The sequence below is a fragment of the Heptranchias perlo genome, chromosome 24 (genome assembly GCF_035084215.1).
Source record: "Heptranchias perlo isolate sHepPer1 chromosome 24, sHepPer1.hap1, whole genome shotgun sequence".
NCBI lineage: Eukaryota > Metazoa > Chordata > Chondrichthyes > Hexanchiformes > Hexanchidae > Heptranchias > Heptranchias perlo.
The window spans coordinates 534,766-561,249 of NC_090348.1; the positions used below are offsets into that span (position 1 = coordinate 534,766).

The window sequence follows — 26,484 nt, forward strand, 5'->3', positions numbered from 1 at the left end:
TTCTATCTCTTTCTCCCTTTTTTAAACAACGGTACGACGTTAACAGTCCTCCAATCCTCTGGCACTACGCCTGTAGCTGGGGAGGATTGGAAAATGATGGTCAGAGCCTCTGCTATTTCCTCCCTTGCTTCTTTTAACAGCCTGGGATACATTTCATCCAGGCCTGGCGATTTATCTACATTCAAAGATGCTAAACCCCTTAATACTTCCTCTCTCACTGTTTATCCCATCCAATATTTCACACTCCTCCTCCTTAACTACAATATCTGCATCATCCCTCTCCTTTGTGAAGACAGATGCAAAGTATTCAAGGATCAGTGCTTGGGCCTCAGCTATTTACAATCTATATTAATGACTTGGATGAAGGGACCGAGTGCAATGTATCCAAGTTTGCTGACGATACAAATCTAGGTGGGAAAGTAAGCTGTGAGGAGGACACAAAGGGCTCGATTTTCGCACCTGCGATCGGGTATGTTCATGGCCGGGGGGGGCTACGAAAATCGGGGATTCCCGGGGCGGGTCCGGAGCCCGGCTCCAACTCGCCCCATTTCCGGGTTTCCCACTGACGCGCTGACATGCCTCCACATGTGGGACTCCCGCTGGCAATTAAAGCCAGCAGGGGGCCACTTAAAGTAATTGAACAGGTATTTCAGGTCATTTACAGACCTGACTGACCTGATATTTTAGGAGGGTTGGGATTTTGCAACTAACTGAGACTGTTTCCCGTACTGGGGGAAACACTCCCAGTTCAAATGGACGTGTTGCAGCCATCAGCCTGTGGCAGCTGCAAAGGTCCATTTGACAGATGCGGGGAGGGAGACCCTCACTCATTGCAGGAGACCACTCTGCCACTTGAGACAAAGTTTGGCCTCCACCACCCTCCTCCTGATAGTCAAAGTCACCAACTTGCACACTTACCCCGGTGTCCAGACACATGTACCTACCTTGCGGACCCCCTCAGATGTACATCTTCCGGATTGGGGCCACCGTAGCTGCAGTCATGACCTCCTCGGAGGGCGAACAGCATCACCAGCCTCGCCATCCACGCCTTCCACCTCTGACACGTGGAGCTCCACAACAGAGTGCTGTGACACATCCACCTGTACAGCAGGAGGGAGGGCAACCGCAGAGAGAGATACATCGCAGAGGGCACTACCCTCGCCACAGGGTCCACAGACCGAGGCTCAGCTTCCTGGACCTCTCTGAGCAGCAGTGCACACGGAGGCTCAGAGTCACTCGACATGTAGTCGTGGACATCTGCAGCCTCCTTCATGCCGAGCTGCTCCCGGCTGGCCCGAGCACCATCTTCTTACCTGTCGCTCTCAAAGTCACCACTGCCCTCAACAACTTCTCCTCCGCATCCTTCCAGGGTGCCACCGGGGACATCGCCGACGTCTCTCAGTGGTCTGCACAAAAGAGCCCTGCAAATACACCTACACCCACTCTGCAGTGACACAATGGGTGGCATCAGGTGTGGGTCTTCATTGTGATCCTCAGGAAAGGGCATTATTGCACAAACCAGACAAGATTTGCAAAGACGTGACAGTAGTGGTGCCAATATAATATGTAATGTGAGTTGATCAGAAATTAAATATAAGTAAAAACCATGACAAACCCTCAAACACCCTTGTGCATCCCCTTCATGCTCACGACACGTTTGCCTTACGCTGCCTACTGCACATATGTGATGCATGTCCTGTAGCTGCTGCACAGGTAGTGGCAGGTTGAGTGAGGCTGACTGTGAAAGAGATGCACGAGAGGGTGAGTACGAGATAGAACCATGAGATTGTATGAGGATTGGGTTGAGTGGTAGTGGTGGGATGAGTACTGGCGAGGTGAGTAAGTGCAGGTAAGATGAGGATGAGGTTTGAGTGGGTGTGAGGGGTGATGTGACAGAGTAGTGTTGGCAGTGCAGAAGGAGATGTGGGGTGGGGGCGGAGATGTGGCAGACGGAGTGTAGGGGAATGAGTAAGTGTACTCACTTTGGCTGACCTACTGAGGTCATTGGAGCGCCTCCTGCACTGTATGCAGGTGGGCGATATGTTGGTGGTGCAGGTGACCTCCTCTGCCACCTCGAGCCAGGCCTTCTTGGTGGTAGAGGCAGGCCGCTTCCTCCCGCCCGCCGGGGGGAAGATCTCTGTCCTCCCCCTCCTCCTCACCCCATCCAATAAGAGCTGGAGTGAGGCATCATTAAACTGGGAGCAGCCTTCCCCCTGGGCTGCTCCATGATGTAATTTTTGCTATTTGTTGCAGCATCAGTCAGTGGAGGACTGCCCCTTTAAATAGATCTCCTCCAGCTGACAGATCTTACTGCACATGCTCAGTCCGCCCGACGCGCAGCTCAGCAGCGGGGAACCCGGAACAAGAGGTAAGTGGATCCAATCAGCCTGCGATCGCGCGGGGGCAGACTGATTTCACCGGGCACGTTACCCACGCGCCCAATCGCCCGCCCCCACCACGAACCCGCCGCCATGGTAATATCGGGCCCAAAGAGTCTGCAAAGGGATATAGACAGGTTAAGTGAGAGGGCAAAAAGGTGGCAGATGGAGTATAATGTGGGGAAATGTGAGGTTATTCACTTTAGTAGAAAGAATAGAGAAAAATAATTTTTTAAAAAATGGTGAGAAACTATTAAATGTTGGTTTTCAGAGAGATTTGGGTGTCCTCGCACATGAAACACAGAAAGTTAACGTGCAGGTACAGCCAGCAATTAGGAAGGCAAATGGCACGTTTTACTTTATTGCAAAGGGGGTTGGAGTACAAGACTAAGGAAGTCTTACTACGATTGTACAGGGCTTTGGTGAGATCTCACCTGGAGTAGTGTGTGCAGTTTTGGTCTCCTTATGTAAGGAGGGATATACCTGCCTTAGAGGGGGTGCAATGAAAGTTCACTGGATTGATTCCTGGGATGAGAGGGTTGTCCTATGAGGAGAGAGTGAGTAGAATGGGCCGATACTCTTTGGAGTTGAGAAGAATGAGAGGTGATCTCATTGTAACATATCAGATTCTGAGGGGGCTTGAACAGGGTAGATGCTGAGAGGTTGTTTCCCCGGCTGGAGAGTCTAGGACTGGGGGCATAGTCTCAGGATAAGGGGTCGGACATTTAGGACTGAGATGAGGAGAAATTTCTTCACTCAGAGGGTTGTGAATCTTTGGAATTCTCTCCCCCAGAGGGCTGTGGACACTCAGTCAGTGAATATATTCAAGGCTGAGAGCGATGGATTTTAGGATGCAAAGAGAATCAAGGGATAGGGATTGGGCGACAAAGTGGAGTTGAGTTTGAAGATCACCCATGATCTTATCGAGTGGAACAGGTTCCAGGGGCCCTGTGGCCCACTGCTGCTCTTAGTTCCCATGTTCAATTTCCTCATAATCAAATTCCCACATCCTCAATCCCCAGCTCTCTGCTCACTGATATAATCGATCTCCGCCCCCCCTCACTCCCCTGCCCATTAATATAATCGATCTCCGCCCCCCCTCACTCCCCTGCCCATTAATATAATCCATCTCCCCCCCCCCTCACTCCCCTGCCCATTAATATAATCCATCCCCCCCCCTCACTCCCCTGCCCATTAATATAATCCATCCCCCCCCCTCACTCCCCTGCTCATTAATATAATCCATCTCCCCCCCCCTCACTCCCCTGCCCATTAATATAATCCATCTCCCCCCCCTCACTCCCCTGCCCATTAATATAATCCATCTCCCCCCCCTCACTCCCCTGCCCATTAATATAATCCATCTCCCCCCCCTCACTCCCCTGCCCATTAATATAATCCATCTCCCCCCCCCCTCACTCCCCTGCCCATTAATATAATCCATCTCCCCCCCCCTCACTCCCCTGCCCATTAATATAATCCATCTCCCCCCCCCCTCACTCCCCTGCCCATTAATATAATCCATCTCCCCCCCCCCTCACTCCCCTGCTCATTAATATAATCCATCTCCCCCCCCTCACTCCCCTGCCCATTAATATAATCCATCTCCCCCCCCCCTCACTCCCCTGCCCATTAATATAATCCATCCCCCCCCCTCACTCCCCTGCTCATTAATATAATCCATCTCCCCCCCCCTCACTCCCCTGCCCATTAATATAATCCATCTCCCCCCCCTCACTCCCCTGCTCATTAATATAATCCATCCCCCCCCTCACTCCCCTGCTCATTAATATAATCCATCTCCCCCCCCTCACTCCCCTGCTCATTAATATAATCGATCTCCCCCCCCCCTCACTCCCCTGCCCATTAATATAATCCATCTCCCCCCCCTCACTCCCCTGCCCATTAATATAATCCATCTCCCCCCCCCCCTCACTCCCCTGCCCATTAATATAATCCATCTCCCCCCCCCCTCACTCCCCTGCCCATTAATATAATCGATCTCCCCCCCCCTCACTCCCCTGCCCATTAATATAATCCATCTCCCCCCCCCCCTCACTCCCCTGTCCATTAATATAATCCATCTCCCCCCCCCTCACTCCCCTGCCCATTAATATAATCCATCCCCCCCCCTCACTCCCCTGCCCATTAATATAATCGATCTCCGCTCCCCCTCACTCCCCTGCCCATTAATATAATCCATCTCCCCCCCCCCTCACTCCCCTGCCCATTAATATAATCCATCTCCCCCCCCCCTCACTCCCCTGCTGAAAGCATTGAACTTCCTCTTGTCCTGCCTCCATGTTGATGAGGCTGTGTGCCCGGCATTGACTCCATCCCCTACAGACTCCCACTTTTGGGTGTGTGTCTGGAGGGCCTCTTGCCCCCCCCCACCCCGCGGATATAGGATGTCCCTCCTTCTGTCCACCTCTTGCACCAAGGCATCTGGTGCATCAGCAGAGAACCTTGGTGCACGGACTCTCAGATCAGCAGATTGGTGAGTTCTTACATGCAGATTGAAGGATGTGGGATTTAGTGGTGCACAACCTTTATTCAATGTTTTAACATAACTTATCAGTGTGTAAACATAGGGATGGGATCTGCATCTGTGTTTTTCGTGTGCGATGTCTGATCTCCGTTCAGACTCCATGCAGACAGCAGGCTGTTATATTCAGCAAATAACAGGTACCAGCTACCTTTAAGAGATTTCTAACAGACAGCCTGCCTTTAAGAGATTGGAGCTCTCCCTGCTGGTGGAAAGTGCGAATTGCATGGAATCCTCGTTCAATGCTGATTTCCAATGCAGATTGCAGGTCAGTCCTCAGCCCTGACACAAATCTCGTGCTGCCTGCGTGGGGCCAATTGGGTACGGGGTAATAGTGGGTCGTGCTACCCCCGCCCAAAAACAGGCCCCATCCTATTTCCCCCCTTTGTGTCCTCATCACAACTTGCTTTTCCACCTATCTTTGTATCATCAGCAAATTTGGCCACAAGACACTCTGGACCCGATGTTAGCAGGGCTGTGGGTTCTCGGCGGGGGGGCTATCGGGCGTGTGGGTAACGCGCCCGGTGAAATTAGTCAGTTTCCCACGCGATTGTAGGATCCAATTCACTAGTTGGATCCACTTACCTGCTCGTCCGGGTTCCCCACTGCTGATCTGCGCGTCGGGCGGACTGCACATGTGCAGTAAGATCTGTCAGCTGGAGGCGCTCTATTTAAAGGGGCAGTCCTCCACTGACCGATGCTGCAACAAATAGAAAAACTTACAACATGGAGCAGCCCAGGGGGAAGGCTGCTCCCAGTTTAATGATGCCTCACTCTAGGTATCAATACATGGGGTGAGGAGGAGGGGGAGGACAGAGATCTTCCACCCGGCGGGCGGGAGGAAGCGGCCTGCCTCTGCTACCTGCCTCGAGGTGGCAGAGGAGGTCACCTGCGCCACCAACATATCGCCCACCTGCATACAGTGCAGGAGGCGCTCCAATGACCTCAGTAGGTCAGCCAAAGTGAGTACACTTACTCATTCCCCTACACTCCGTCTGCCACATCACTGCCCCCACCCCATATCTCCTTCTGCACCGCCAACACTACTCTGTCACATCACCCCTCACACCCACTCAAACCTCATCCTCATCGTACCTGCACTTACTCACCTCGCCAGTACTCATCCCACCACTACCACTCAACCCAATCCTCATACAATCTCATGGCTCTATCCCATACTCACCCTCTCGTGCATCTCTCTCACGGCCAGCCTCACTCAACCTGCCACCACCTGTGCTGCAGCCACAGGGCATGCATCACATATGTGCAGTAGGCAGCGTAAGGCAAACGTCTCGTGAGCATGAAGGGGATGCACAAGGGTGTTTGAGGGTTTGTCATGGGTGTTACTTATATTGAATTTCTGAACAACTCACATTACATATTATATTGGCACCACAAATGCCATGTCTTCGCGAATGCTGTCTGGTTTGTGCAATAATGCCCGCTCCTGGGTATCACTATGAAGACCCACACCTGATGCCATCCATTGTGTCACTGCAGAGTGGGTGTAGGTGTATTTGCAGGGTTCTTTTGTGCAGACCACTGAGAGACGTCGGGGATGTCCCCGGTGGCACCCTGGAAGGATGCGGAGGAGAAGTTGTTGAGGGCAGTGGTGACTTTGACAGCGACAGGTAAGAAGATGGTGCTCGGGCCAGCCAGGAGCAGCTCGGCATGAAAGAGGCTGTAGATGTCCACGACTACATGTCGAGTGACTCTGAGCCTCCGTGTGCACTGCTGCTCAGAGAGGTCCAGGAAGCTGAGCCTCGGTCTGTGGAACGTGTGGCGAGGGTAGTGCCCTCTGCGACGCATCTCTCTCTGCGGTAGCCCTCCCTCCTGCTGTACAGATGGATGTGTCACAGCACTGTGTTGGGGGCTCCACGTGTCAGAGGTGGAAGGCGTGGGTGGTGAGGCTGGTGAGGCCGTTCGCCCTCCGAGGAGGTCATGACTGCAGCTACAGCAGCCCCCATCCGCAAGATGTACATCTGAGGGGGTCCGCAAGGTAGGTACACGTCTCCGGACCCCGGGGTAAGTGTGCAAGTTGGTGACTTTGACTGTCAGGAGGAGGGTGGTGGAGGCCAAACTTTGTCCCAAGTGACAGAGCGGCCTCCTGCAATGAGTGAGGGTCTCCCTCCCCCCCACCTGTCAAATGGACCTTTGCAGCTGCCACAGGCTGACGGCTGCAACACGTCCATTCGAGCTGGGAGTGTTTCCCCCAGTGTGGGAAACAGTCCCATTCTGGTCTAAAATCCCACATAGTCCCTTAATCAGGTCAGTTAATGACCTGAAATACCTAAATAAATACTGTCAAGTGGCATCCCACTGGCTTTAATTGCCTGCGGGATTCCCACCAGCGGGGGCTGCGCGCGCACGCCGGCACGTCAGCGGGGAACCCGGAAGTGCGCGGGTTCGGGGCGGGCTCCGGTACCGCGCCGGGATTCTCCGATTTTCGGAGCCCCCCCGCGGGGAACGCACCCGATAGCGGGTGCTAAAATAGAGCCCTCTGTTCCTTCATCCAAGTCATTGATATATATTGTAAATAGTTGAGGCCCCAGCACTGAGCCCTGCGGCACCCCACTAGTTACAGATTGCCATTTTGAAAATGACCCTTTTATCCCGACTCTTTGTTTTCTGTTAGTTAGCCAATCCTCTATCCATGCCAGTATATTACCCCCAACACCATGAGCTCATATCTTGTGCAGTAATCTTTTATGTGGCACCTTATCGAATGCCTTTTGGAAATCCAAATACACTGCATCCATTGGTTCCCCTTTATTCACCCTGCCCGTTACTTCCTCAAAGAACTCTAATAAATTTGTCAGACATGATTTCCCCTTCATAAAATCATGTTGACTCTCCTTGATTGTATTATGAGTCTCCAAATGTCCTGCTACTACTTCCTTAATAATGGATTCTAGCATTTTCCCAATGACAGGTGTTAGGCTAACTGGTCGCTAGTTACCTGTTATGTTTGCGGTTTTCCAATCCGCTGGGACCTTTCCAGAATCTAGTGAATTCTGGAAGATTACGACCAATGCATCCACTATCTCTGTAGTCACTTCCTTTAAGACTCTCTGATGCAAACCATCAGGTCCAGGGGACTTGTCAGCCTTTAGACCCATTAGTTTACCTAGTACTTTTTCCCTAGTGATAGTGATTGATTTTAGTTCCTCCCTCCCCTTTGCCCCTTGATTTTCTACTATTATTGGTATATTATTAGTGTCTTCTACTGTGAAGACAGATACAAAATATCTGTTCAATTCCTCTGCCATTTCCTTGTTTTCCATTATTATTTCCCCAGTCTCATCCTCTAAGGGACCAATGTTTACTTTAGTTACCATCTTCCTTTTTATATACTTGTAGAAGCTTTTACTGTCAGTTTTTATATTTCTTGCTAGTTTACTCTCATAATTTATTTTCTCCCTCTTTATTATTCTTTTAGTCATCTTTTGCTGGTTTTTAAAGTTTTCCCAATCTTCGGGCTTACCAGTAATCTTTGCCATGTTGTATGCTTTTTCTTTTAACCTGATACCATCCTTGACTTCCTTAGTTAGCCATGGTTGGTTCACCCTTTTTGTGGAGTCTTTCCTCCTCACAGGGAGATATTTTTGTTGCGAGTCATAAAATATCTTTTTAAATGTTTGCCACTGTTTATCCACCATCATCCCATCTAATCTGTTTACCCAGTCCACTTTAGACAATTCCGCCCTCATTCCTTTATAATTGCCCTTATTTAAGTTTAATACAGTAGTTTCAGACCCAAAATCCTCGCTCTCAAACTGGATGTGAAATTCTATCATGTTATGATCACTGTTTCCCAAGGGATCCTTTACTTTGAGATCATTAATTAATCCTGTTTTGTTACCAGATCCAAAATGGCCTGTTCCCTGGTTGGTTCCCTGACGTATTGGTCTAAGAAACAGTCCCTAATACACTCTATGAACTCCTCCTCAGGGCTATTTTTGCCAATTTGATTTGTCCAATCTATGTGAAAGTTAAAATCGCCCACGATTATTGCATTACCTTTTTTATAAGTCCCCCTTATTTCCTGATTAATATTTTGCCCGACAGTGTAGCCACTGTTAGGGGGCCTATAAACTGCTCCCACCAGTGATTTCTTTCCCTTGCTATTTCTTACCTCCACCCAAATTGATTCAACATCTTGATCTTCTGAGCCAAGATCATTTCTCACTATTATACCAATTTCATCCTTTATTAACAGAGCTACCCCACCAACTTTACCCTTTTTCCTATCCTTCCGAAATGTTAAATAACCCTGAATATTTAGCTCCCAACCTTGGTCACCTTGCAACCACGTCTCTGTAATGGCCACGAGATCATAGAATCATAGAAGTTACAACATGGAAACAGGCCCTTCGGCCCAACATGTCCATGTCGCCCAGTTTATACCACTAAGCTAGTCCCAATTGCCTGCACTTGGCCCATATCCCTCGATACCCATCTTCCCCATGTAACTGTCCAAATGCTTTTTAAAAGACAAAATTGTACCCGCCTCTACTACTGCCTCTGGCAGCTCGTTCCAGACACTCACCACCCTTTGAGTGAAAAAATTGCCCCTCTGGATCCTTTTGTATCTCTCCCCTCTCACCTTAAATCTGTGCCCCCTCGTTATAGACTCCCCTACCTTTGGGAAAAGATTTTGACTATCGACCTTATCTATGCCCCTCATTATTTTATAGACTTCTATAAGATCACCCCTTAACCTCCTACTCTCCAGGGAATAAAGTCCCAGTCTGTCTAACCTCTCCCTGTAAGTCAAACCATCAAGTCCCGGTAGCATCCTAGTAAATCTTTTCTGCACTCTTTCTAGTTTAATAATATCCTTTCTATAATAGGGTGACCAGAACTGTACACAGTACTCCAAGTGTGGCCTCACCAATGCCCTGTACAACTTCAACAAGACATCCCAACTCCTGCATTCAATGTTCTGACCAATGAAACCAAGCATGCTGAATGCCTTCTTCACCACCCTATCCACCTGTGACTCCACTTTCAAGGAGCTATGAATCTGTACTCCTAGATCTCTTTGTTCTATAACTCTCCCCAACGCTCTACCATTAACGGAGTAGGTCCTGGCCCGATTCGATCTACCAAAATGCATCACCTCACATTTATCTAAATTAAACTCCATCTGCCATTCATCGGCCCACTGGCCCAATTTATCAAGATCCCGTTGCAATCCTAGATAACCTTCTTCACTGTCCACAATGCCACCAATCTTGGTGTCATCTGCAAACTTACTAACCATGCCTCCTAAATTCTCATCCAAATCATTAATATAAATAACAAATAACAGCGGACCCAGCACCGATCCCTGAGGCACACCGCTGGACACAGGCATCCAGTTTGAAAAACAACCCTCGACAACCACCCTCTGTCTTCTGTCGTCAAGCCAATTTTGTATCCAATTGGCTACCTCACCTTGGATCCCATGAGATTTAACCTTATGTAACAACCTACCATGCGGTACCTTGTCAAATGCTTTGCTGAAGTCCATGTAGACCACGTCTACTGCACAGCCCTCATCTATCTTCTTGGTTACCCCTTCAAAAAACTCAATCAAATTCGTGAGACATGATTTTCCTCTCACAAAACCATGCTGACTGTTCCTAATTAGTCCCTGCCTCTCCAAATGCCTGTAGATTCTGTCCCTCAGAATACCCTCTAACAACTTACCCACTACAGATGTCAGGCTCACTGGTCTATAGTTCCCAGGCTTTTCCCTGCCGCCCTTCTTAAACAAAGGCACAACATTTGCTACCCTCCAATCTTCAGGCACCTCACCTGTAGCGGTGGATGATTCAAATATCTCTGCTAGGGGACCCGCAATTTCCTCCCTAACCTCCCATAACGTCCTGGGATACATTTCATCAGGTCCCGGAGATTTATCTACCTTGATGCGCGTTAAGACTTCCAGCACCTCCCTCTCTGTAATATGTACACTCCTCAAGACATCACTATTTATTTCCCCAAGTTCCCTAACATCCATGCCTTTCTCAACCGTAAATACCGATGTGAAATATTCATTCAGGATCTCACCCATCTCTTGTGGTTCCGCACATAGATGACCTTGTTGATCCTTAAGAGGCCCTACTCTCTCCCTAGTTACCCTTTTGCCCTTTATGTATTTGTAGAAGCTCTTTGGATTCACCTTTGCCTGATCTGCCAAAGCAATCTCATATCCCCTTTTTGCCCTCCTGATTTCTCTCTTAACTCTACTCCGGCAATCTCTATACTCTTCAAGGGATCCACTTGATCCCAGCTGCCTATGCATGTCATATGCCTCCTTCTTATTTTTGACTAGTGCCTCAATCTCCCGAGTCATCCAAGGTTCCCTACTTCTACCAGCCTTGCCCTTCACTTTATAAGGAATGTGCTTACCCTGAACCCTGGTTAACACACTTTTGAAAGCCTCCCACTTACCAGACGTCCCTTTGCCTGCCAACAGACTCTCCCAATCAACTTCTGAAAGTTCCTGTCTAATACCATCAAAATTGGCCTTTCCCCAATTTAGAATTTTAACTTTTGGGCCAGACCTATCCTTCTCCATAGCTATCTTAAAACTAATGGAATTATGATCACTGGTCCCAAAGTGATCCCTCACTAACACTTCTGTCACCTGCCCTTCCTTATTTCCCAAGAGGAGGTCAAGTTTTGCCCCCTCTCTATTCGGGCCATCCACATACTGAATGAGAAATTCCTCCTGAATACACTCAACAAATTTCTCTCCATCCAAGCCCCTAATGCTATGGCTGTCCCAGTCAATGTTGGGAAAGTTAAAGTCCCCTACTATTACCACCCTATTTTTCTTGCAGCTGTCTGTAATCTCCTTACATATTTGCTCCTCACTTTCCCGTTGACTATTTGGGGGTCTGTAGTACAATCCTATCAAAGTGATCTCTCCCTTCTTATTTTTCAGTTCTACCCATATGGACTCAGTGGGCGAACCCTCGGATATATCCCCTCTCACTACTGCCGTGATGTTCTCCCTAATCAAGAACGCAACTCCCCCTCCTCTCTTACCTCCTGCTCTATCTTTCCTATAGCATCTGTACCCTGGAACATTGAGCTGCCAGTCCTGCCCCTCCCTTAGCCATGTTTCAGTAATAGCTATAACATCCCAGTCCCATGTACCCATCCATGCCCTGAGTTCATCTGCCTTGCCCATCAGACTTCTTGCATTGAAATAAATGCAGTTTAATCTAGACTTCCCTTGGTCTTTGCCCTGCTTTCTCAGACCATCTGTCCGGTCATGTTCTGTACACTCTCCCTTACTGCCTTTTGTTTCTGTCACCACTTTATTTCCCACTGACTTCCTGCATCGGTTCCCATCCCCCTGCCACATTAGTTTAAACCCTCCCCAACAGCACTGGCAAACACTCCCCCTAGGACATTGGTTCCAGTCCTGCCCAGATGCAGACCGTCCAATTTGTACTGGTCCCACCTCCCCCAGAACCGGTTCCAATGGCCCAGGAATTTGAATCCCTCCCTCTTGCACCATCTCTCAAGCCACGTATTCATCTTAGCTATCCTGTCATTCCTACTCTGACTAACCCGTGGCACTGGTAGCAATCCTGAGATTACTACCTTTGAGGTCCTACTCTTTAGTTTAACTCCTAACTCCCTAAATTCAGCTTGTAGGACCTCATCCTGTTTTTTACCTATATCGTTGGTGCCTATATGCACCACGACAACTGGCTGTTCACCCTCCCCCTCCAGAATGTCCTGCAGCCGCTCCGAGACATCCTTGACCCTTGCACCAGGGAGGCAACATACCATCCTGGAGTCTCGGTTGCGTCCGCAGAAACGCCTGTCTATTCCCCTTACAATCGAGTCCCCTATCACTATAGCTCTGCCACTCTTTTTCCTGCCCTCCTGTGCAGCAGAGCCAGCCACGGTGCCATGAACCTGGCCACTGCCACCTTCCCCTTGTGAGCCATCTCCGCCAACAGTATCCAAAACGGTATACCTGTTTTGGAGGGAGATGACCGCAGGGGACCCCTGCACTGCCTTCCTACTCTTCCTCTGTCTGTTGGTCACCCATTCACTATCTCCCTCAGTAATTTTTATCTGCGGTGTGACCAACTCACTGAACGTGCTATCCACGACTTTCTCAGCATCGCGGATGCTCCAAAGTGAGTCCATCCGCAGCTCCAGAGCCGTCAAGCGGTCAAACAATAGCTGCAGCTGGACACACTTCCCGCAGGTGAAGGAATCAGGGATACAGGAAGGAGCCCTGAATTCCCACATCCCACAAGAGGAACATGACACGGCCCTGGGATCTCCTGCCATGACTTAACCCTTAAATTAGCTTAAGAACAACTACAATGTCAGGAGAAAAAAAAAAAGGAAAGAAAAACTACTTACCACTCCCTTTAAGGAGTTTACTCCTTTAAATTGTTCTCAATTTAGAGAATGTTAACTACACTAGGGACCTTGATTCACTAAAAAATAAACGCTACTTCCTATAAGACCTGCAGACCTTCCCTTTCCTTTTACTTTAGTTACTGCAGATAAGGAGAAATACTCACCTGAACCTACTCACCAATCAGGTGCCTCCCCTGTGTCGCGTCCCGATCTGATTCCTGACGTCACTTCGAACTCGGTCGCAGCTCCGCTCGGCTCCTCTCAGCTGTTCTCAGCGCTCTGAAATCCCGCCTTTTATCGGACGCTCCCTCCGCTCGGCTCGGCTCCTCTCAGCTGTTCTCAGCGCTCTGAAATCCCGCCTTTTATCGGACGCTCCCTCCGCTCGGCTCGGCTCCTCTCAGCTGTTCTCAGCGCTCTGAAATCCCGCCTTTTATCGGACGCTCCCTCCGCTCGGCTCGGCTCCTCTCAGCTGTTCTCAGCGCTCTGAAATCCCGCCTTTTATCGGACGCTCCCTCCGCTCGGCTCGGCTCCTCTCAGCTGTTCTCAGCGCTCTGAAATCCCGCCTTTTATCGGACGCTCCCTCCGCTCGGCTCGGCTCCTCTCAGCTGTTCTCAGCGCTCTGAAATCCCGCCTTTTATCGGACGCTCCCTCCGCTCGGCTCGGCTCCTCTCAGCTGTTCTCAGCGCTCTGAAATCCCGCCTTTTATCGGACGCTCCCTCCGCTCGGCTCGGCTCCTCTCAGCGCTCTGAAATCCCGCCTTTTATCGGACGCTCCCTCCGCTCGGCTCGGCTCCTCTCAGCTGTTCTCAGCGCTCTGAAATCCCGCCTTTTATCGGACGCTCCCTCCGCTCGGCTCGGCTCCTCTCAGCGCTCTGAAATCCCGCCTTTTATCGGACGCTCCCTCCGCTCGGCTCGGCTCCTCTATTTGTTTCTATTTGTGCCGTCAATTCATCTATCTTATTACAAATGCTGCGTGCATTCAGATAAAGAACCTTTAATTTTGTTTTCTTACAATTCTTTTCTACGCCGGCCCCATTTGTTCTTATGTTTGTACGCTCCGTCCCTTCCTGACACACTCTGTTTATCATTACCCCCATCACTTTCCTGTCCTATTTCCTTGTCTTTTCTCTTTATCAATCTAAACTTCGCCCCACCTGAGCCCTCCTTCCCCCCCCCCCCTCCCCCCCCAACCCCAATTTAGTTTAAAGCCTTCTCTACTGCCCTAGTTGTTCAGTTTGCCAGAACACTGGTCCCAGCATGGTTCAGGTGAAGACCGTCCCAACGGAACAGCTCCCTCTTTCCCCAGTACTGGTGCCAGTGCCCCATGAATCGAAACCCACTTCTCCCACACCAACCTTTGAGCCACGCATTCATCTCTCTGATCTGATTTACCCTGTGCCAATTTGCTCGTGGCTCAGGTAATAATCCGGAGATGATCACCTTTTGTGGTTCTGCTTTGTAGTGATGGAGGCTCCTCAGCTTTTGATCTTGTCTAAAAGGTATGAGGTACTTGCTCCCTGTGTGGATGAGAACAAAGACTGCAGGGAGGATGGGTAAACTGACTACGACACTGTGGTACAGGAGGCCAAGTGGGGAGAGTGAAAAGGAGTGTTAGGGGATAGTATAGTTAGAGGGACAGACACTGCTCTCTGCAGCCATGACCGAGAGTCCCAAAGGCTGTGTTGACTGCCCGGTGCCAGGGTTAGGACATCTCCTCAGGGCTAGAAAAGAACTTGGAGCATGAGGGGGAGGATCCAGTTGTTGTGGTCCACGTAGGAACCAACGACACAGGTAGAACTAAGAATGAGGTTCTGCTGAGACAGTGTGAGGAGGAGCTTCGGTCCAAATTAATAAGCAAAACCTCAAAGGTAATAATCTCTGGATTACTGAGCCACATGCAAATTGGCATCGGGACAAACAAATCAGAGAGTTAAATGCATGGCTCAAAGAGTGGTGTGGGAGACAGGGGTTTCAATTCATGGGGCACTGGCCCAGTACTGGGGAAAGAGGGAGCTGTTCTGATTGTCCTGGTGAATCAAATAACTAGGGCTATAGATAGGGCTTTAAACTAAAATGGGTGCGGAGGGGTCAGGTGAAGGGAAATTTAGAAATATAATGAGGAAAGTCAAGGCAACAGAGCAGTGTAGTGACTTGGGTAAAGATAAGCAGAGAGTGGCAGGAAGGGACATAAGGCGCTAAATTGGGCCGTGTGGCGCCTGTTGTTTTGGCGCTACACGGCCTCTCCGACATCCAAGATGGCGTCATGGATGCGCACCCACATTTCCTGCGTGACGTGCACCGGTTGCCATCTTGGTATAGGAGTTTGCTCAGGCGCAGATAACGAACGCTGGAATCATGTAAAGTCAGGAGAAAATGGCTTCAATCAGTGTGTAATGCTGATTTAAAGTGATAAGTCCCAAAATGGTGTCTAACGCTCAACTCAACGCACAGTCTTAACCCCGACCATCTGAACGTGTCTTAGAGTGCCTGCAGGATTTACAGGTTAGTGGCTGGATTATTGCTTCTGGCTGCCGAGACATTTGTAACTGTTTTTGGAGGTATCCAAGATTTCAATACTCGGACACGGGGACATTTTTTTGTTTTAAAAATTTTTAAAAAATTTTTTAAAATTCATTCACGGGATGTGGGCGTCGCTGGCGAGGCCGGCATTTATTGCCCATCCCTAATTGCCCTTGAGAAGGTGGTGGTGAGCCGCCATCTTGAACCGCTGCAGTCCGTGTGGTGACGGTTCTCCCACAGTGCTGTTAGGAAGGGAGTTCCAGGATTTTGACCCAATGACGATGAAGGAACGGCGATATATTTCCAAGTCGGGATGGTGTGTGACTTGGAGGGGAACGTGCAGGTGGTGTTGTTCCCATGTACCTGCTGCTCTTGTCCTTCTAGGTGGTAAAGGTCGCGGGTTTGGGAGGTGCTGTCGAAGAAGCCTTGGCGAGTTGCTGCAGTGCATCCTGTGGATGGTACACACTGCAGCCACAGTGCGCCAGTGGTGAAGGGAGTGAATGTTTAGGGTGGTGGATGGGGTGCCAATCAAGCGGGCTGCTTTATCTTGGATGGTGTCGAGCTTCTTGAGTGTTGTTGGAGCTGCACTCATCCAGGCAAGTGGAGAGTATTCCATCACACTCCTGACTTGTGCCTTGAAGAAGGTGGAAAGGCTTTGGGGAGTCAGGAGGTGAGTCACTCGCCGCAGAATACCCAGCCTCTGACCTGCTCTTGTAGCCACAGTATTTATATGGCTGGTCCAGTTAAGTTTCTGGTCAATGGTGACCCCCAGGATGTTGATGGTGGGGGATTCGTCGATGGTAATGCCGTTCAATGTCAAGGGGAGGTGGTTAGACTCTCTCTTGTTAGAGATGGTCATTGCCTGGCACTTATCTGGCGCGAATGTTACTTGCCACTTATGAGCCCAAGCCTGGATGTTGTCCAGGTCTTGCTGCATGCAGGCTCGGACTGCTTCATTATCTGAGGGGTTGCGAATGGAACTGAACACTGTGCAGTCATCAGCGAACATCCCCATTTCTGACCTTATGATGGAGGGAAGGTCATTGATGAAGCAGCTGAAGATGGTTGGGCCGAGGACACTGCCCTGAGGAACTCCTGCAGCAATGCCCTGGGGCTGAGATGATTGGCCTGCAACAACCACTACCATCTTCCTTTGTGCTCGGTATGACTCCAGCCACTGGAGAGTTTTCCCCTTGATTCTCATTGACTTCAATTTTACTAGGGCTCCTTGGTGCCACACTCGGTCAAATGCTGCCTTGATGTCAAGGGCAGTCACTCTCACCTCACCTCTGGAATTCAGCTCTTTTGTCCATGTTTGGATCAAGGCTGTAATGAGGTCTGGAGCCGAGTGGTCCTGGCGGAACCCAAACTGAGCATCGGTGAGCAGGTTATTGGTGAGTAAGTGCCGCTTGATAGCACTGTCGACGACACCTTCCATCACTTTGCTGATGATTGAGGGTAGACTGATGGGGCGGTAATTGGCCGGATTGGATTTGTCCTGCTTTTTGTGGACAGGACATACCTGGGCAATTTTCCACATTGTCGGGTGGATGCCAGTGTTGTAGCTGTACTGGAACAGCTTGGCTAGAGGCGCAGCTAGTTCTGGAGCCTAACATAGCCTAACATTTAGAGCCAGGACGTGCAGGAGTGAAGTTAGGAAATGCTTCTACACGCAAAGGGTGGGAGACGTTTGGAATGCTCTTCTGCAGACGGCAGTTGATGCTAGCTCACTTGTGAAAGTTAAATCTGAGATTGATAGATTTTTGTGAACCAAGGGTATTAAGGGATATGGGGCTAAGACGGGTATATGGAGTTAGGTCACAGGTCCACCATGATCTCATTGAATGGTGGAACAGGCTCGAGGGGCTAAATTCCATGGCCACTTGCTGCCTACTGATATGCGCCACCTTCTCCTGCAAGAAAGCGAGACGTGTGCCTGGGTGATGTGCCTGTCATGGTTGAATAGCTGCCAGTGTGTGGCCTGTGAGTTGTGGGTTGGCGGCTTGAAACAGTGGTAATGTGTAAGGGTGAGAGGAAGCATCTGATTGGAAGAGTTGAGGACTGATGGAAAGAGTTTGTTGGTATGTGGGTGATGAGGGTGTAGTGTGTGGTGCAGTTGGTAGGAGACACCACTTGACAGTTGACCTCATTCACCTTGACCAATCATGTCAAAGCATTGAACTTCTTCCTGTACTGCATCCATGTTCATGATGCTGTGTGCCTGGCATTGACTTCGTCCCCCGCTGCCTCCCACTGTCTTTTGAGTATATGTCTGGAGGGCCTCTTGCCCCCCCCGCCCCCCCGCGGATATAGGATGTCCCTCCTTCTGTCCACCTCTTGCACCCAAGGTCTCTTGCCCATCAGCAGAGAATCTTGGTGCATGCACTCTCGCAGGCCGGGTACCAACTCAGATCAGCAGATTGGTGAGGTCTGGTGTGCAGATTGGAGGATGTGGGATTTAGTAGTGCACAACCTTTATTCAATGTTTTAACATAACTCATCAGTGTTTAAACATACGGATGGGACCTGCATCTGTGTTTTACGTGTGTGATGTCTGATCTCTGTTCAGACTCCGTGCAGACAGTAGACTGTTATTTTCAGCAAATAACAGGTACCAGCTACCTTTAAGAGCTTTCTAAGAAACATCCTCCCTTTAAGAGATTGAGCTCCCTCTGGTGGTGGAAATTGTGAATTGCATTGGCTTCACGTGCAAGGCCCAGAAAGGGACGCCGATTGCGGGTAAGTCCTCAGGTGGGTCCAAACTTGGTCCTGCCTGTGTCGGGTCCATCGGGCGCGGGGTACTAGCACATCCCCTGCCCAAAACGGACCCTTATCCAATTTTCCCCCGCAGAGCTTACCAATAATAGAGCATCAGCAAATAATGTCAAAATGGTAAAAAAAAAATCAAAATTAAAGGCTCTTTATCTGAATGCACGGAGCGTTCGTAATAAAATAGATAATTAATGGCACAAATAGAAACAAATGGGTTTGATCTAATAGCCATCACAGAGACATGGTTGCAAAGTGACCAAGGTTGGGAACTAAATATTCCAGGGTACATTAATCCTATCTCATTTCACAATGTATAGAAAAGACAGGCAGAATGGAAAGGGAGGGGGTGCAGCCCTAATAATAAAGGATGAGATAAGGACCATGGTGAGAAAGGACCTTGGCTCAGAGGATCAGGAAGTAGAATCAGTACGGGTGGAAATAAGAACTAACAAGGGGCAGAAAACACTGGTGGGAGTAGTTTATAGGCCCCCTAATAGAAGCTATACCATTGGACAGAGTATGAATCATGAAATAATAGGAGTTTGTAACAAAGGCAATGCAGTAATTATGGGGGACTTTAATCTGCATATCGACTGGGCAAATCAAATTGGCAAAGGTAGTTTGAAGGACGAGTTCCTGGAATGTATTCGAGACTGTTTCCGAGAGCAAACATCATGAAACCAACCAGGGGACAGGCTATTTTAGATCTTGTATTGTGTAATGAGATAGGGTTAATTAGTAATCTTACAGTAAAAGAACCTCTGGGAAAGAGTGATCATAATATGATAGAATTTCACATTGAGTCTGAAAGTAACGTACTTAAGTCAGAAACTAGAGTCTTAAACTTAAATAAAGCCAATTACATCGGTATGAGGGGCGAGTTGTCAAAAGTAGATTGGGAAATTAAAGTTTGACAGTTGAAAAGCAATGGCAAACATTTAAAGAAATATTTCAATATTCTCAATAAATATACAATCCATTGAGAAATAAAAACTCCATGGGAAAAGTGATCCATCCGTGGCTAACTAAAGAATTTAAGGAGAATATTAGATTAAAGGAAAGGGCCTATGATGTTGCCAAGAAGAATAATAAGCCTGGGGATTGGGAGAGTTTTAGAAACTAGCAAAGGACGACCAAAAAATTGATAAAAAGAGAGAAAATAGAATATGAAAGTAAACTAGCAAGAAATATAAAAACAGATTGTAAGAGCTTGTAAAATAATGGGACTCAAGGCGGATAAATCCCCTGGACCTGATGGCTTCCATCCTAGGGTCTTGAGGGAAGTGGCAGTAGGGATTGTGGATGCTTTGGTGATAGTTTTCCAAAATTCCCTGGACTCAGGAGAGGTCCCGGCAGATTGGAAAACTGCTAATGTAACACCGTTATTTAAAAAGGGTAGTAGGCAGAAGGCTGGAAATTATAGGCCAGTTAGCTTAACATCTGTGGTGGGTAAAATTTTGGAGTCTATTATTAAGGAGACAGTAACGGAACATTTAGATAAGCATAATTTAATAGGACAAAGTCAGCATGGCTTTATGAAGGGGAAGTCATGTCTGACAAATTTGCTTGAGTTCTTCGAGGATATAACGTATAGGGTGGATAAAGGGGAACCAGTGGACGTAGTGTATTTAGACTTCCAGAAGGCATTCGACAAGGTGCCACATAAAAGATTATTACTTAAGATAAAAAATCACGGGATTGGGGGTAATATTCTGGCATGGGTGGAGGATTGGTTATCGAACAGGAAGCAGAGAGTTGGGATAAATGGTTCATTTTCGGACTGGCAACCAGTAACCAGTGGTGTTCCACAGGGGTCGGTGCTGGGTCCCCAACTCTTTACAATCTATATTAACGATTTGGAGGAGGGGACCGAGTGCAACATATCAAAATTTGCAGATGATACAAAGATGGGAGGGAAAGTAGAGAGTGAGGAGGACATAAAAAACCTGCAAGGGGATATAGACAGGCTGGGTGAGTGGGCGGAGATTTGGCAGATGCAATATAATAATGGAAAATGTGAGGTTATGCACTTTGGCAGGAAAAATCAGAGAGCAAGTTATTTTCTTAATGGCGAGAGACTGGAAAGTACTGCAGTACAAAGGGATCTGGGGGTCCTAGTGCAAGAAAATCAAAAAGTTGGTATGCAGGTGCAGCAGGTGATCAAGAAAGCCAACGGAATGTTGGCTTTTATTGCTAGGGGGATAGAATATAAAAACAAGGAGGTATTGCTGCAGTTATATAAGGTATTGGTGAGACCGCACCTGGAATACTGCATACAGTTTTGGTCTCCATACTTAAGAAAAGACACACTTGCTCTCGAGGCAGTACAAAGAAGGTTCACTCGGTTAATCCCGGGGATGAGGGGGCGGACATATGAGGAGAGGTTGAGTAGATTGGGACTCTACTCATTGGAGTTCAGAAGAATGAGAGGCGATCTTATTGAAACATATAAGATTGTGAAGGGTCTTGATCGGGTGGATGCAGTAAGGATGTTCCCAAAGATGGGTGAAACTAGAACTAGGGGGCATAATCTTAGAATAAGGGGCTGCTCTTTCAAAACTGAGATGAGGAGAAACTTCTTCACTCAGAGGGTGGTCGGTCTGTGGAATTTGCTGCCCCAGGAAGCTGTGGAAGCTACATCATTAGATAAATTTAAAACAGAAATAGACAGTTTCCTCGAAGTAAAGGGAATTAGGGGTTATGGGGAGCGGGCAGGAAATTGGACATGAAGCTGAGTTCGGATCGGTCAATGCCCTGTGGGTGGCGGAGAGGGCCCAGGGGCTATGTGGCCGGGTCCTGCTCCGACTTCTTGTGTTCTTTAGATTTGTGGTTGGGATCAGATCAGCCATGATCTTATTGAATGGCGGAGCAGGCTCGAGGGGCCGATTGGCCTACTCCTGCTCCAATTTCTTATGTTCTTATGTTCTTATGTACAAGTATGTAAAAAGGAAGAGAGTAGCAAAAGTAAATGTTGGTCTCTTAGAGGCTGAGACAGGAGAAATTATAATGGGGAATCAGGAAATGGCAGAGACATTAAACAAATATTTTGTATATAACAAATATTTTGTATCTGTCTTCACAGTAGAAGACACAAAAAACATACCAGAAATAATGGGGAACCAAGAGTCTAATGAGAGTGAGGAACTTAAAGTAATTAATATCAGTAGAGAAAAAGTCCTGGAGAAACTAATGGGACTAAAAGCTGATAAATCCCCTGGACCTGATGGCCTACATCCGAGAGTTGCAAAAGAGGTGGCTGCAGAGATAGTGGATGCATTGGTTATGATCTTCCAAAATTCCCTGAATTCTAGAACGGTCCCAATGGATTGGAAAGTAGCAAATGTAACCCTGTTATTCAAGCAAGGAGGGAGAGAGAAAACAGGGAACTACAGGCCAGTTAGCCTGACATCAGTCGTCAGGAAAATGCTGGAATCCATTATTAAGGAAGTGGTAACAGGGCACTTAGAAAATCATAATATGATTGGGCAGAGTCAACATGGTTTTATGAAAAGGAAATCATGTTTGACAAATGTATTAGTTTTTTGAGGATGTGACGAGCAGGGTAGATAAAGGGGAACCAGTGGATGGAGTATATTTGGATTTTCAAAAGGCATTCGATAAGGTGCCACATGAAAGGTTGTTACACAAGGTAAGGGCTCATGGGATTGGGGGTAATATATTAGCATGGATAGGGGATTGGTTAAAGGACAGAAAACAGAGAGGAGGGATAAACGGGTCATTCTCAGGTTGTCAGGCGGTAACTAGTGAGGTGCCGCAAGGATCGGTGCTTGGGCCTCAGCTATTTACAATCTATATTACACTCAGTCCCTTCATCTAAGTCAGTAATGTATCCAAGTTTGCTGATGATACAAAGCTGGGTGGGAAAGTAAGCTGTGAGGAGGACACAAAGAGCCAGCAAAGGGATATCGACAGGTTAAGTGAGTGGGCAAGAAGGTGGCAGATGGAGTATAATGTGGGGAAATATGAGGTTATTCACTTTGGTGAATAGAAAAACAGAATATTTTTTATCTGGTGAGAAAATATTAAACGTTGGTGTTCAGAGAGATTTGGGTGTCTTCGTACAAGAAACACAAAAAGTTAGTATGCAGGTACAGCAGGCAATTAGGAAGGCAAATGGAATGTTGGCCTTTATTTCAAGAGGATTGGAGTACAAGAGTAAGGAAGTCTTACTACAGTTGTACAGGGCTTTGGTGAGACCTCACCTGGAGAACTGAGTACAGTTTTGGTTTCCTTATCTAAGGAAAGATATACTTGCCTGAGAGGGGGTGCAACGAAGATTCACCAGATTGATTCCCGGGATGAGAGGGTTGTCCTATGAGGAGAGATTGAGTAGAATGGGCCTTGTAGAATGGAGTTTAGAAGAATGAGAGGTGATCTGATTGAAATATATATGATTCTGAGGGGACTTGACAGGGTAGATGCTGAGAGATTGTTTCCCCTGGCTGGAGAGTCTAGAACTGGGGGGCATAGTCTCAGGATAAGGGGGTCAGCCATTCGACTGAGATGAGGAGGAATTTCTTCACTGAGGGTTGTAAATCTTTAGAATTCTCTACCCCAGAGGGCTGTGGATGCTGAGTCGTTGAATATATTCAAGGCTCAGATCGATATATTTTTGGACTCTAGGGGAATCAAGGGATATGGGGATCGGGCAGGAAAGTGGAGTTGAGGTCAAAGATCAACCATTATCTTATTGAATGGCAGAGCAGGCTCGAGGGGCCGAATGGCCTACTCCTGCTCCTATTTCTTATGTTCTTATGTCCGTATGTAATCCTGGGCTTTATTAATAGAGGCATAGAGTACAAAAGCAAGGAAGTTATGCTAAAAGTTTATAAAACACTGGTTAGGCCTCAGCTGGAGTATTGTGTTCAATTCTGGGCACCACATTTTAGGAAAGATGTGAAGGCCTTAGAGAGGGTGCAGAGAGATTTACTCGAATGATCCCAGGGACAAAAGACTTAAGTTTCATGGCGAGCCAAGAGAAGCTGGGGTTGTTCTCCTTAGAGCAGAGAAGGTTAAGGGGGAGATTTGATACTGTTCATTGCCCGGTTTATTTATCCGGTTTCCACCACTTCCCATCTTTTGCCAGTCTGTGTAGCTACACTTAATTCCTACTCCCTGTTTTCTGTTTTGTAGCCAGCTTGCTATCCATTCTGTTACCTGTCCCCTGACTCCACATGCTCTGATCTTAGTCATGAGTCTACAATGCATGACCTTATCGAAGGCCCTTTGAGAATCCAAATATATTACATCTACTACATTACCCTAGTCTACTCTTTTTGTTAATTCTTTAAAGAATTCAATAAGATTGGTCATGCAAGACTTGGTCAGTGCTGACTTTATTATATTTTTGTTCTCCAGTACTCATGCGCAACCATTTCACATGAACAATTAGTACATGTGACTAATCAGTACACTTTAGCAACCAGCATACTCAATTAACCAGTACACGTGAGTAACCAATACATGAATAAACAATACATGTGAGTGATCAGTACATGAATAAACAGTACATGTGAGTAAGCAGTAAATGAGGAACGAGTACATGGATAACCAGCACACATAAGTAACCAGTAATCATGAGAAACCAGTACATGCGGTTAACCAGTATATTGTGCTTTATTTCAGCCCATATTGTTCCGTGTTGGCGAACATTAGTGGAACGGATATCTACAGAAACCGGAAAGACTATGTAAATGTATGGAAATTACTTGATCTTCATTCAACACTATTGGTTTTCACTCTCTGGGTTTGTACATGTACCAATGCAACTTGTTTCTCCCACAGATTTATGAGCCAGAAGGAGTAAAGGTCTTTAGATGCCCTTCACCAATTTTTTTTGCAAATGTAGACTTCCTTCGGACCAAGCTCACTGAAGCTGTAAGTTGTAGTTTATCACATAGTTCCTAACATTCCCCGGTTTATTTATCCTATAGTTCCTCACATTCCCCAGTTTATTTATCCTATAGTTCCTAAAATTCCCCAGTTTATTTATCCTATAGTTCCTCACATTCCCCGGTTTATTTATCCTATAGTTCCTCACATTCCCCGGTTTATTTATCCTATAGTTCCTCACATTCCCCAGTTTATTTATCCAATAGTTCCTCACATTACCCGGTTTATTTATCCTATAGTTCCTCACATTCCCCGGTTTATTTATCCTATAGTTCCTCACATTCCCCAGTTTATTTATCCAATAGTTCCTCACATTACCCGGTTTATTTATCCTATAGTTCCTCACATTCCCCGGTTTATTTATCCTATAGTTCCTAACATTCCCCGGTTTATTTATCCTATAGTTCCTCACATTCCCCTGTTTATTTATCCTATAGTTCCTCACATTCCCCGGTTTATTTACCACATAGTTCCTCACATTCCCCGGTTTATTTATCCTATAGTTCCTCACATTCCCCGGTTTATTTACCACATAGTTCCTCACATTCCCCGGTTTATTTATCCTATAGTTCCTAACATTCCCCGGTTTATTTATCCTATAGTTCCTAACATTCCCCGGTTTATTTATCCTATAGTTCCTAACATTCCCCGGTTTATTTATCCTATAGTTCCTAACATTCCCCGGTTTATTTATCCTATAGTTCCTCACATTCCCCGGTTTATTTATCCTATAGTTCCTAACATTCCCCGGTTTATTTATCCTATAGTTCCTAACATTCCCCGGTTTATTTATCCTATAGTTCCTAACATTCCCCGGTTTATTTATCCTATAGTTCCTCACATTCCCCGGTTTATTTATCCTATAGTTCCTAACATTCCCCGGTTTATTTATCCTATAGTTCCTAACATTCCCCGGTTTATTTATCCTATAGTTCCTAACATTCCCCGGTTTATTTATCCGATAGTTCCAAACATTCCCCGGTTTATTTATCCTATAGTTCCTCACATTCCCCGGTTTATTTATCCTATAGTTCCTCACATTCCCCGGTTTATTTATCCTATAGTTCCTCACATTCCCCGGTTTATTTATCCTATAGTTCCTAACATTCCCCGGTTTATTTATCCTATAGTTCCTCACATTCCCCGGTTTATTTATCCTATAGTTCCTAACATTCCCCGGTTTATTTATCCTATAGTTCCTAACATTCCCCGGTTTATTTATCCAATAGTTCCTAACATTCCCCGGTTTATTTATCCTATAGTTCCTCACATTCCCCGGTTTATTTATCCTATAGTTCCTAACATTCCCCGGTTTATTTATCCTATAGTTCCTAACATTCCCCGGTTTATTTATCCTATAGTTCCTCACATTCCCCGGTTTATTTATCCTATAGTTCCTAACATTCCCCGGTTTATTTATCCTATAGTTCCTAACATTCCCCGGTTTATTTATCCTATAGTTCCAAACATTCCCCGGTTTATTTATCCTATAGTTCCTCACATTCCCCGGTTTATTTATCGTATAGTTCCTCACATTCCCCGGTTTATTTATCCTATAGTTCCTCACATTCCCCGGTTTATTTATCCTATAGTTCCTAACATTCCCCGGTTTATTTATCCTATAGTTCCTCACATTCCCCGGTTTATTTATCCTATAGTTCCTCACTTTCGCCGGTTTATTTATCCTATAGTTCCTCACATTCCCCGGTTTATTTATCCTATAGTTCCTCACATTCCCCAGTTTATTTATCCAATAGTTCCTCACATTACCCGGTTTATTTATCCTATAGTTCCTCACATTCCCCGGTTTATTTATCCTATAGTTCCTCACATTCCCCAGTTTATTTATCCAATAGTTCCTCACATTACCCGGTTTATTTATCCTATAGTTCCTCACATTCCCCGGTTTATTTATCCTATAGTTCCTCACATTCCCCGGTTTATTTATCCTATAGTTCCTCACATTACCCGG

The 26,484-nt window shown here is 47.0% G+C and overlaps 1 protein-coding gene across 1 annotated transcript in view; it reads left to right on the top strand.

Annotated features, from left to right (window-relative positions):
• LOC137341902 (chloride anion exchanger-like) overlaps positions 1 to 26,484 on the top strand; it is a 133,440-nt gene that overhangs the window by 7,487 nt on the left and 99,469 nt on the right. Inside the window, exons 2-3 of the mRNA XM_068005408.1 lie at positions 24,246 to 24,315; positions 24,405 to 24,497. Of these exons, the coding sequence (XP_067861509.1) occupies positions 24,246 to 24,315; positions 24,405 to 24,497 (163 nt within the window). The remainder of the gene's footprint in view (positions 1 to 24,245; positions 24,316 to 24,404; positions 24,498 to 26,484) is intronic.